Below are 13,163 nucleotides of genomic sequence, written 5' to 3'. Positions count from 1 at the left end.
CAGATCCAATAAACAAATCACTCTCTATGGCAGCTATAGTCTTACAAAGTGTATTTCTTAAAAAATAAGACTTGAAATTTGAAATTACTCTTTAATCTATGGACTACAGAATAGATGTGTATTAGCAGGCATGAAAACATTAATTTCCTTATACATCTCCATCAGTGCTCTTGGAGGGTGACTAGATGCATTGTCAATAAACAGTAACATTTTGAAAGGAATCTTTTTTTTCTAAGCAGTAGGTCTGAACAGTGGGCTTGAAATATTCAGTAAACCATGCTGTAAACAGATGTGCTGTCATCTATACTTTGTTGTTCCATTTCTAGAGCACAGGCAAAGTAGAGTTAGCATAATCCTTAAGGGCCCTAGGATTTTCAGAATAGCAAATGAGCATTGGCATCAACTTAAAGTCACCAGCTGCATTAGCCCCTAATAAGAGAGATAGCCTCTCCCTTGGAGCCTTGAATCCAGTTACTGACTTATCTCTAGTTATTAAAGTCCTAGAAGACATCTTCTTCCAATAGAAGAGGCTGTTTCATTTCCACTGAGAGCTGTGTAGTCACCTTCATTAATTGCCTTAGTTAAATCTTCTGGATCACTTGCTGCAGCTGCTACAAGACTTGCTGTTTCACCTTGTACTTTTACATATAGAGACACCTTTCTCTCAGTCTTAGGAACCAACCTCTTGCTAGTTTCAAACTTTTCATCTGCAGCTTCCTCACCGCCTTCAGCCTTCAAAGAATTGAAGGGAGTTAGGGCCTTGCTCTGGATTAGACTTTGGCTTAAAGTAATGTTGTGGCTGGTTTGATCCACTATCCAGACCACTGAAATTTTCTTCATATCAGCAATAAGGCTATTTTACTTCCCTATCATTCATGTGTTGACTGGAATAACACTTTTAATTTTCTTCAAGAACTCTTACTTTGCATTCACAGCTTGGCTAACTGTTTGGTGCTAGAGGCCTAGCTTTTGGCCTGTCTTGGATTTTGACATGCCTTCCTCACTAAGCTTACCCATTTCTGGTTTTTTATTTAAAGAGAGACATGTGACTCTTCCTTCCACTTGAACACTTAGAGGCCACTGTGGGATTATTAATTGAACAGATTTCAATATTATTGTCTCTCAAGGAATAGGGAGGCCCTAGGAGAGGAAGAGAGATGCGGAAACAGTCAGTCAGTGGAGCAGTCAGACACACACAATATTTATTGATTAAATTTGCATTCTTATAAAGGCACAGTTCGTGGCATCTCAAAACAATTACGATAAAACAGCAAAGATCACTGATCACAGATCACAATAATAGAGGTAGTAATTATTTCAAAAAGTTTAAAATATTGCAAGAATTTACCAAAATTTGACACAGACAAAGCGAGCACATACTGTTAAAAAATGGTGCCAATAGACTTGCTAGATGCAAGGTTGCCACAAACATTCAATTTGTAAATAACGCCGTATCTGGGAAGCACAATAAAGTGAAATACAATAAAGCAAAGTGTGCCTGTATGTGCAAAGCACACTTCTAGACTACAGGGAGCCCAGGATAATAAGTATTAAGTCTTGCATTTGAGTTCACGTTAGAAAATGAATCCTTATTTATAAACAGTTGTAATAGTGGTTTAAAAGTTTCAAGCTGAGCAAGAAAGCTGGTGGAAACTAATTTATTGGTTTATTTAAAAAAAAGAACATTGGAAATAGATCAATCAGGACTGGGAAAGCTCATATCTTGGGCAAATATTTTTTTTGAGTAAATATTATGTGACCTCACTGTGTTAGGTGCCAAAAATCTATTGTAAATTTGATTAAAACCAAAAAATAAAACCACAAAAAAATCCTATATTCTAGGAATTCACATCCCAAAGACGTAAAATTATGTAAATAAAGAATTGCAAAACAATGAGCTTGCAAAAGTAGTTGTTTTGCAATTCTTTATTTACATGTGCTATTGCCTTTAACTGAGATAACATTTTTAAAAATGCCTTTACTCTTGTGGGCACTACTTCCACTTGCCAGCAAAAGTAAAGGCATTTCAGATGCAGAGATGTTTGAAGGGTGGATGTTATATCTCAGTTAAAGGCAATAGCACATCCAACCCAACAGGTATGCAAATTGATATGTGGGGAACAGGGAATAATCCTGTATGTTTGGAGTGTATAGAGCATGGGAGGAGTGGCAAAAGGTAAGACAGAAAAGGTAGAGTGAGACCAGGATGCAGAGATCTCATAGGCCAGTTGGAGAAGTTTGAGCTTAATTTATCAGCAAAATAGAGCCGTAGACCCCTTATAAGCAGCAGATTGTCATGTTCAGATTTTCAGGAAGATCCTTTAGCTATGCGAGGGAAGTAAATTGGAGTGGGAGACTCAAACTCAAAACCCATGTTAGGAGTCTTGCTTAGTCCACAGAAGAGAAAACCACACACACACAGCTTAATTGACATGGTGTATTTACTCTTTGAATTGATAGGAATTCATAAAATATTGTCATTCAGGCCCTTTCAAGGTAGATCACTTGTTCCAAATGGAATGCCGGACAAAGAACAATCTTGACTTCCTTTTATTTCTGCTTTGTCATTGCAAGGGGTGAACAGAATATGTCTTGGTAGTTACTGGCTGACATAGTTTGAAAGCTAAAATCCCATGGTAGTGATTAAACTATTTTTTTTTCACCTAATGGATAAAAATGGAATAAAATGTTTCATAAACACTGGTGATTCTTTTGTAGTGAGTGTTTCCTGGCCAACCAAAGTAATTTTTCAACAACTATGAGTCTGGAAAGAAACTGGACTGGAAATGCAACTCTGATTCCTGGTTCAATTTTAAGTTTTGAGACCACCACACTGTGGCCCATCACCACCATCAACTATATCACAGTAGCATTCATCTTTTCTAAGGGAAAGCCGTTTCGAAAACCCATCTATACAAACTGTAAGTATATAAAGTTTAATTTTTCTTTCTGAATACTTTCCCATTCCCTTTCTCACCCTAGAGTTGTACCTCACTGGAAAATGATGGGCTGAGGGAGAAACAACTGTATGACTCTAAAATTGTTGTTGAATGCCGTGGTCATGGGTGGTAGAGCCCACGTGCAGAAATCTGCTTGTTTGCAGATAAGCACGGACATCATTTAACTGTCGCCAGTCTTGTCCTATTGTGAGTCATGAAGAATCATTTTAAACACACACGTGCATGTGAAGATACTTTATAAAAGGCTTTAACCAGTTCAAATGTAAATTGACCTCTTTAGCCTTGTAACATTGGGCAAGTTACTTTAACTGTTCTATGACCTTATTTCCTCATTGGCAGAATGGGAGGGAGTATCCTTAATTTGTTAAGTCCTGAGGGAAGGACTAAACAAAGCATTTTATGGAATGGGCCTAGCACAATTTATGTAAAGGATCTGACGCTTACAATCAGGGCTCAAAAAATCTTATTTACTTTCCCAGTATATTAATTTAAGTAGAGTTTTAAAGAAACTCTTTGAAGCTACAATTAAGATCCTCTCAGCTAAGGCTGGGAGTGGTGACTCACTCCTGTAATTCCAGCACTTTGGGAGGCTAAGGTGGGAGGATTGCTTGAGTTCAGGAGTTTGAGACTAGCCTGGGCAACACAGTGAGACCTTGTCTCTAAAAAAATCTTTTACAAATTAGCTGGGCATGGTGGCTCTTGCCTATAGTCCCAGCTACCTGGGGAGGCTGAGGTGAGAGGATTGCTTGAGCCTGGGAGTTCGAGGCTGCAGTGAGCTGGGATCACACCACTACACTCCAGCCTGGGTGACAGAGCAAGACCCTGTCTCAAAAAAAAAAAAAAAAAAAAAAAAAATCATCAGGCCAAAGAAGCCAGAGAATATGCCCCATCATTATTGACCAGACTGGGACACTCTTTAGGAGTGAAGTGAGACACGATTAATAATTATGCCAGGCTTAAACAGAGAATGTCAAGGCAAACTAGATACGATACCTATCCAGATATTGCATGATAAAGACAGTCACCCTGTCTATCATGTAATTGGCTTCAGTATGATAAATAATGCTATAAAAATATACTTGTGTAAATTACTTTGACTTAGCCTCTTATTTCCTTAGGATAACAAAATTCAGTTAACTGGTGGAATAGTGTGAAAATGTCAAAGCCTGGAATACACAATTTGAAGTTGCTTTCTAGAAAGTTTGTACTGATTTTCACTCTTATCAGTTGTTTTCAAGAGGGTATGCTTCTTAATAGTACATCCAACATGAAGTACTAGTTAAAAAACAAAATTTGTGCTGGTCTGATAAGATTTTAGAAAATAGTGTCTCGTTTGGTTTTAGTTTGCATTTTTTTCATGATCTTTTTTCCATTGTCTTTATGCACAGGAAGTTTTTTCTAATTATTAAATAGTATAATTATCATGATTAGTTTTGAAGTGCTTTTAAAATCTAATGTTAATTTTGGTGTATAGTTTGAGGTAGGGATTAAAACAAGTTTCTGCAACTAGTCAACTGGTTTTGCTAGCAGCCTTTATTGACTATTGAGTTTTTAATATTAATTATTTTTCCACTGAATATACCACCTTTATTGTAACTATCTTCATATATATTTGTACATCATTTATATTATGAATTATGTTTATATGTATATGTCTGTATAGTTTCCAGACTATCTTTTCTGTTTTTAAACATCAGTCTATTCTTGATTTACCACTATACTTTAAAACGTATAGTTTTATAATGTTTTACTTAATAAGTGGCAAGATCAGTGTACCCTCATTATTCCTCATTTTAAAAACTCTTTCTTTCTTTCCTGTTCATTCTTTAAGATAAACTCTAGAATGAATTGCAAGGCTTTTAAAATTTCCCTTTGGGCTTTTGATACTTTGGGAAGAATTTACGTTGGTATATAACTTAATCTTCCCATTTAGGAACATGTCATGTCTCCCCATTTATTCTTGCTTTTTGTTAATGTCTCTTAGTAAATATTTGTTGTTTTCTCCATCACAAATCCTGCCTGCACATTGATTTAAGAAACTAATCTGGCCAGGCGCGGTGGCTCACACCTGTAATCCCAGCACTTTGGGAGGCCAAGGCGGGCAGATCACCTGAGGTCAGGAGCTCAAGACCAGCCTGGCCAACATGGTGAAACCCCGTCTCTGCTAAATAATACAAAAATTAGCCGGGCGTGGTGGTGGGCACCTGTAATCTCAGCTACTTGGGAGGCTGGGGCAGGGAGAATTGCCTTGGCAACAGAGCAAGACTCTGTCTCAAAAAAAACAAAACAAAACACAAACTAATCCTTTGTATTTTATATTTTGGTTATATTGTGAATGACTTTCCCATTATATTTTCTAATGGGTTATCACTAATACACAGGAAATGCATGGTGGTGTTATACATTAATAACTTTAAAAATTATAAATGTATTTTACAAGCAGAATATATTTGTTGCCTGGTACTTTATTATTATTATTATTATTTCTGAGATGGAGTCTTGCTCTTTCGCCCAGGCTGGAGTGCAGTGGCACGATCTCGGCTCACTGCAACCTTCGCCTCCCGGGATCAAGCAATTCTCTGCCTCAGCCTCCCGAGTAGCTGGGATTACAGGCGCCCACCACCACACCTGGCTAATTTTTTTTTTGTATTTTCAGTAGAGGCAGGGTTTTACCATCTTGGCCAGGCTGGTCTTGAACTCCTGACCTCGTTATCCACCCGCCTCGGCCTCCCAAAGTGCTGGGATTACAGGGGTGAACCACTGCACCCGGCCTAGTACTTCAATTTTAATAGTAGCTGCAAAGTCCTTTTACATGAATTGAGTGGATTAGAGGTAGATTAGTGCCCTCACAGTGACATAAAGCTTGTGGGTAAATTAAAACCCCTGTACCAAACATAACTGATAATTTTAAATGTAAAATGTTTTACAATTTAGCATACGGCTATGCTAACCAATGTAATGTGATAACAAACATATATTCTCAGGTTGTAAGTCAAAAGCCTTTGGAACTACTATTAAAATATACAAGCAACTTTATTTTGATATAAGAGAAAACTCTTTGCCCTTTTTAACAGCCTTTGACAGAAACTCAACTTTATGATGAGAAGACATAGAAAAAGTAGAGGCTTAACTTTTCTGGAAACAAGTGTGAACATTTACTAACCTTATCTGAAAACACAGTGTAATGGCTTACACAGGATTTGCTTTCCTAAAGCACCTGCATTAACAGAACCCTATTCTTTCATGATTCCCCAGCAGCATCAACTAACAAACAAGAGCCAACATTCAACTCTTTATTACACCTTTTCAATCAAAGCTGAATTTTAAAAGATGACCTTATAATTTTGTTTCTACGTTGCTCACTTGTGCACAGGCGAGGTCTAGTTTTTAGACCATTAGACAGTGATGTGCATGCCACTCAGCCCCAGTCACTAGTGAGGTCCAGGCCTTCATCAGAACAGACCTTTCAGGCACCCTCTTCTTTCCAGCTCTGGGTTCCTGGGACTCCAAATCCATGAAGTAAATGAAAAATCCACACAGCCATTTCCTGAAATCGTATCACCAAGCCATTTAGATTGCTTTATCCTGAGAGATGCAATTCTTACTTTTCTTCTGTCTGCCTCATACCCTTCTCAGGCACTTCTGAGAGGTGCTGCGTTTATTTAGATACATAAAGTGTGGCATGAATAAATATTGAGGGTGTGTGTAGGTGCTCAAGGATGAAAACAGAACTCTGTTCACTTCAAAAATAGAGCCTGCTATCAAGGGGCAGTTGCCTCAGATTTCGGGATGGTATAGGCCTATAGAGAGTTGGGGGTGGGGAGACTAGAGCAACACTGAATAAATGAGGTAGAGTGTAAGAGAAAACTTAGTTTGTTCATTTATTTATAACTTTACAGGACTATCAGAATCATCTGTATCATGGCAATGCTGATTCAATGCTATTGTTTGGGCCTGAAGGTGATAATTCTATTAAAAAAGATATTTCTAAGGTACCACCTCTAAAGTGCTCTGCTAAAACCTCTGACAGAGGAGTGGGTGAGGTTGGGAATAAGAACAGAGATGCTGGCACAGTGCATCTGGGAAGTTTAGCTCCCAAAATTAAAACAATTTGGGCAGGATGGAAAGAAGGAATGCAACAGATGTACATGCTAATTTCTCATTTACTTTTTCAAGTCAGAGTCCCAGAGAACCAGAGACAAAGCCATTTTCAAATGGTCACAGTCCAGTTGATACATGAATTAAGATCATGCAAAGCCGAGTATGATACATACTATATGAAATAAGCTTTTGTAAGGGAGTATTACTCTCTGAAGAGGAAGTGGTATTTTAACTGGGTTAAGAAAAATTGGAGGCTGGGCGCTGTGGCCCACACCTGTAATCCCAGCACTTTGGGAGGCTGAGGCGGGTGGTTCACAGGTCAGGAGTTCGAGCCCAGCCTGGCCAATATGGTGAAACCTCGTCTCTGTGAAAAAAAAAAAAGAAAAAGTTAGCCACACGTGGTGGCAGGCACCTGTAGTCTCAGCTACTCAGGAGGCTGAGGCAGGAGAATCGCTTGAACCAGGGAGGCAGAGGTTGCAGTGAGCTAAGATTGTGCCACTGCACTCCAGCCTGGGCGACAGAGACTCCGTCTCAAAAAAAAAAAAAAAAAAAAAAAGAGGAAAGAAAAATTGGAGCATGCCAAGACAAGAATATTGTTATGTACATAGGGCATTTTTGTTTAACAAAGACACAGAAGCTGGAGTGTTGGGCCTCCGTGGAAGCTGGAGGTTTTATGGTTTACCTTTCCAGTTGCCCATAAGGAAGAGTAGTCAGAGACCAGGTTGAAGGTTGATTGGGCCCAGATGGTGGAAGGCCTTGAATGTCAGTAGAGGATCCCTGAACTTTATTCTCTAGGCAATGAGGAAGAATGGGATGGTGACAAGAAGACTGTTTATCCCATGCAAGCACAACTCACTGGACACACAGTGATAGTGAACCAGGGCAGCAGCTTCATGGACGTTACTGTAATACATTTGATTAATAGTCTTCTACATCCAGACTTTCAAGGAAAGATTCTAAGATATTACCTTCATCGTATAAGCATTAGAACATATTTCAAAACATATGAGGATATATCAAAACATCTGAAGATATATCTGGTATTTGCCCAACAGAGATAATTGATTCTGCAATGTGTGCCAGATTATAAGAAACATTCTTTTTAACATCTAAAAATAATGTTTGGTATTTCCTCAGATATATTTTCATTGCTGCTGCTAGCTGCCTTGGGCCTCACAATTTTCATTCTGTTTTCTGACTTTCAAGTTATCTACCGTGGAATGGAGGTAAGTGGCATTCATTTGCACATCTGGCATGACTCATGTACATGGACCGTGTATTCACTGTAATTCACAAGTCAATTATTACTGTGTTCTCTTTGACCACCAAATACTGTGAGGCTATTTCTATGTACTAGAAGGGCAAATAAGATATCTGGATTTCACCTACACTGGCCTCCAATGGTTTTCATTTTATCAATACTATTGGGTACATTTATCCTGCACCTACCTGAAACATTATGTTTGGATACTTTATTATGCTATGTTATACCAATACAATAAAATTAATGCAATAATACAATAATTTTTCAAGTACAATTTTCAAAAAAATAAACCATATCATAGAAATCCTTTATAATGTAGTTATAAAGGGAAAGAAAATATAGACTTGTAAGACAGTCATGTTTTGTCAGACATTGACTATATGAAGCTTTATATCAGTGGATATAATTTGATCCAGGATGCCCTGGGTTAAAATTTAATTCATCAAGAGGTTATTGAACTAATTCTTGGACCCAGTATTGTGAGAGAAATAAAAGAAAGAGAAGGATTGGCTCCTGACCTCCGAGTCATAGATTTGCTGTGAAGATGAGACATACTGGAATGCTACCTGAGGCTATCCATACTTGAAGAGAGTGTGAAAACAGACAGAACTGGGAAGAACATAGAAGAAGGAGGCCTCACTGTGGACTGTGGCTGTCATGGGAGACATTTCATGGATGACATGCAACTTGACCTGGGTCGAAAAGGATAGGCTACATTTTGCTAGGTAGGAGGTAGGGATATTCCCAACAAGAACAGCATAAGCAGCAAAGAGGACTGAAAGAGCTTTTGTCTTAGAAATGCAAATCAATGTAGGGTGGCAGAGACAGAAATCAAAAGCAAGGCTTACCCAAGCACTAGAAGACTGGCTAAAACTGAGGCCATGTGCTGTGGAGTATGAACGAGAATGAATAATAAAGGCAGGCATGGACGGATGGAGGCAGCTAGAGAAGTTTAGACTTTATGCCAAGAGCGACATGGAGCGAATGAAGCGATCTGAACAGGCTTCTCAGCAGGGCAGTGAAGACAGATTAATTACATGATGGCAGGAAGACTACATGTGAGAGGAGAGAAGCAATTAGGAAATGAAAACCCAGTCATTCATTTATTTATCAAACACGAAGCTCCAGAGTGAGTTTGGTACTGGAGTTACAAAGACGAATAAGGTGTGGTCACTGCTCTCAAGTAGTTTAGAAGCGAGGAGAGAAAACCATTGCATAAATAAATAATTCCAGGGTCAGGCACGGTGGCTCATGCCTGTAATCCCAGCACTCTAGGAGGCCAAGGTGGGTGGATCACTTGAGGTCAGGAGTTCGAGACCAGCCTGGCCAACATGTTAAAATCCCGTCTCTACTAAAAATAGAAAAATTAGCTGGGCGTCGTGGCAGGTGTCTGTAATCCCAGCTACTCGGGAGGCTGAGGCAGGAGAATGGCTTGAACCAGGGAGGCGGAGGTTGCAGTGAGCTGAAATTGTGCCACCGCACTCCAGCCTGGGAGACAGAGCCAGACTCCATCTCAAAATTAAACAAATAATTCAAAATCAAGTGCCTTCCAGGTCAAGGGATGGAGAAGAGTTAGTTCTCCTGGATCGGAGTGGTGGCAGCTGTGAGAAAAAGAGCCAGGTTCTCTGCTAGAATCTGACCCAACTTTTCCAAACAACCCTTTAATCCAAACCACCCTTTCCAGTTTGCTGTATTTCACAACTTGATAAAGACTGTCTCCACCTGGGGAAAAAAATGACAAAGTATTACTTTGAAATAACCAGTATCAGCATTGGGGTGAGAATTAGGGATGGGCATTTAGATAGTATGGAGGGTCAGTGGGTTTTGTTCTCAAGGGAGTTCAGTCCCACACGCAGTCAGTCATAAATATTCTACTCTTGGGTGGGGTCTCAGAAAAAAGGCTGTGTAACTAGCCTTTCACTATGGAGGCAGCCGTGGGAAGTTACGGCTCTCACACTTTAAATAATTGTATTTAATGATCAATGTGTACCCTTAAATTTTAAAAACTGGGGGGTTTGAAGGGTTCATTCAACTTTCATTAAGCCATCAGATATAGGGCCAGGAGCAATCTGCATCTAGTTTCAATCAAAATATACTTACATTTCTCTGTCCTCCTTAACGAATGAATTTCAGGTAGAATTTGCTTTGGGAAAATTAGAAGTATTAACATTATTTGATGAATGATTTAATCTTATCCTTCTCTCTGTTTGAAAAGATAAAAATGAAGAGAGACATAGAGCCTCCAAAATGTCCTGTCTTATATTAGTGATTCAGGGCATATTTCTCAGTAGACACCGTTAGGCTGTCAACGCTGCACAGGCCAAGAGGTCGTCCATTCTCCTTCGAATTCTGGCTCTGCCATTTATTTAGCAGCTGTGGGTCCTTCAGTTGTAAAGTAATGCCCACCTCTAAGCTCAGAGAGTTATTACAAATACATAAATAATATGGTCTTTTTTCAAAGTGTAAAGTATGAAAAATGTAATAATGGTATTTGTTTTTCAACAGTTGATCCCAACCATAACATCGTGGAGGGTTTTAATTTTGGTGGTAACCCTCACCCAATTCTGTGTGACTTTCTTTGTAGAGGTAAAGTAATCTCTGTATTTTTTCTAGGAAGATAAACAAATTAAGGATCTCATTTTCAACAGGTGCTTATTTTCTAGAGCAACCACTTTGATCCCCCAGAATGACAGTTATTAAGGGTTTATTAAAATGGTACATATTCTTTTGGGGGAAAATTGTGGGGGGAATGATTTACAATTATTTGAAGTCTGCATAGAAATGCTCTTGATATCTTCACATAAAAAGCAAAACATGAATTATTTCTAATTTTGCTTCCATGAATGCACTGTATTGCACTTTTCTAATATTTTCAACAATCTAGTAAAGACTAGACCAAGTGACCTTCCAACCCTAAAACTCAATGAGACTTTTTAGAGTGAAGAACTGCCTTCCGGAGGGTTTCCTAAGAAAGAGGAGAAGCCGTTGCTTATTCTAGTCAATTCCTTTTCGTGAAGGTCTTCCCCTTACAGTGTTTCTTTTCTACTCAGTGTCACTAAATGACTTTACCCACTTAGTAAGAGGTTCAAGTACTATCTTTGTAAAAGGAGAGTTCCTTTTTGTAAAAGGAGAGTTTTGTTTTAACTCATGTGCTTTAAGACTTTTTGGAAAAGGGATCAACCAAATTTTAAAATATATATACACCTCATTATATATAGTATGTTTAAATTTTCTCATACTCTTTAACTCAGGGATTCCATTTTTGAGACTGTATGTTTTAATAACCCCAAAGAAGAGAAAAATACTACATGTATGAAGGCACTTATAATATTATCTACAGTGGCAAAATATTACATTCAACTTAAGTGTTGTTGAGATGCTGTTTGTTTAAATTGCTATACAGCAATTTGAGGAAATGCTAAACAGTCACTAAAAATTATTATTAATCATATTGTATCTACATTCTTATAAAATAACATTTTTAAAAGGCTAAAGCTACATAAAAATTGTTTACCACAGAAAGTTTAGCATAAATAAAAGTGGGATGCAAAATTTGACCAATTTCATTACTATAAATGGATAGAAATTGTGTGGTCATGTGAACAAAAGAAAACTCTCAAAAAATGAAAACCAATAACCATTTGATTTCTAGAGTTCAACACTTTATTCAACAAACTCTTATTTGACACCTTCTACATGGCAGGTGGCAGGTAGCAGGGCTAATGGTGATTTTTCTTTTCTTCATTTTGAGCACGTTACTGCTGTTATCATTTCAGTCTAAGAAAATCCCTAGCCAGGACTTAACCAGGAAATGTGTGGAAAGGAAGTTTTTGGCAGATTTATGTGAACACAAGCACCCTCTTGCTTCTTAAGGGAAGAATTCCAGGACTTGGAAAAGGAGACGTAGATGCAGCAGCAATAAGCACACCTCAGAGGGAGGCCTGGGGAAAGGGGGCGGGTGTGGTGGCCAGCGGCCTGGCTGCAGGGGCACCTGCGCAATAAATTGTCTTTCCCATCTGATTTTTCAGGATGCCATCCTTCAAAATCATGAGCTCTGGCTGTTGATCAAAAGAGAATTTGGATTCTCCTCTAAAAGTCAATATAGGACTTGGCAAAAGAAGCTGGCAGAAGACTCAACCTGGCCTCCCACAAACAGGACAGATTATTCAGGTGATGGCAAAAATGGATTCTACATCAACAGAGGCTATGAAAGCCATGAACAGATTCCAGAAAGAAAACGCAAATTGGGAAGCCAACCCACAGAACAGCATTTTTGGACCAGGCTGTAATCAGAATTGTTGTCGTACATGCTGAACAGCATTGCTTTTCTCCCCAAAATTAACACATTGTGGAGAAGTGATGATACTCTCCCCTTATCTTTCCTCTCTCCATTCACTCAAAGCATATTTTCAGTGCATTAAACCTAGCAGCAAAAGACCTTAGATAGGCTTATTCTGACTGTATGCTTTACCAATGAGAGAAAAAGAATGCATGTCCTGTGTTACCCTTTTCAACAAACTGTATTCATTTTGCATAGTATTATTTTGTTTAAAATGAACAGCTTTCATGGTACTGTAGTCAAATTAGTAGTATGAACATCAATTGAAAAAAGAAAAATTGAGGGAACATTTGGTCTCTGAAAGTTTTACTAACACATTAGTTGTTACAAGTTTACTTAAATCTTTGTGAAGAACATTTACATATATATATTTTCCCAAGGTCACAGTTCCTCTTTCTGTTTCACTTTTATGCTTTTCATAGAGAAACAAGGCCCAATCAACCCTTTCGGAAATTCAACCCTAACTATAAGAAGCCAGAATTATGTGGACGTGGTAGAA

At 38.4% G+C, this 13,163-nt stretch overlaps 1 protein-coding gene across 1 annotated transcript in view; it reads left to right on the top strand.

Moving 5' to 3' along the window:
• ATP13A5 (ATPase 13A5) overlaps positions 1-12,941 on the top strand; it is a 117,584-nt gene extending 104,643 nt beyond the window's left edge. The window contains exons 27-30 of the mRNA XM_031663888.1: positions 2,719-2,921; positions 8,199-8,287; positions 10,831-10,911; positions 12,354-12,941. Coding sequence (XP_031519748.1) covers positions 2,719-2,921; positions 8,199-8,287; positions 10,831-10,911; positions 12,354-12,614 — 634 coding nt within the window. The 3' untranslated portion in view covers positions 12,615-12,941. The remainder of the gene's footprint in view (positions 1-2,718; positions 2,922-8,198; positions 8,288-10,830; positions 10,912-12,353) is intronic.
• Positions 12,942-13,163: the final 222 nt, after the last annotated feature.

This window comes from Papio anubis, chromosome 2 (assembly GCF_008728515.1).
Source record: "Papio anubis isolate 15944 chromosome 2, Panubis1.0, whole genome shotgun sequence".
Classification (NCBI taxonomy): domain Eukaryota; kingdom Metazoa; phylum Chordata; class Mammalia; order Primates; family Cercopithecidae; genus Papio; species Papio anubis.
The sequence above is the reverse complement of the archived record's forward strand: the minus strand, read 5'-3'. Positions and strand labels throughout refer to the sequence as shown.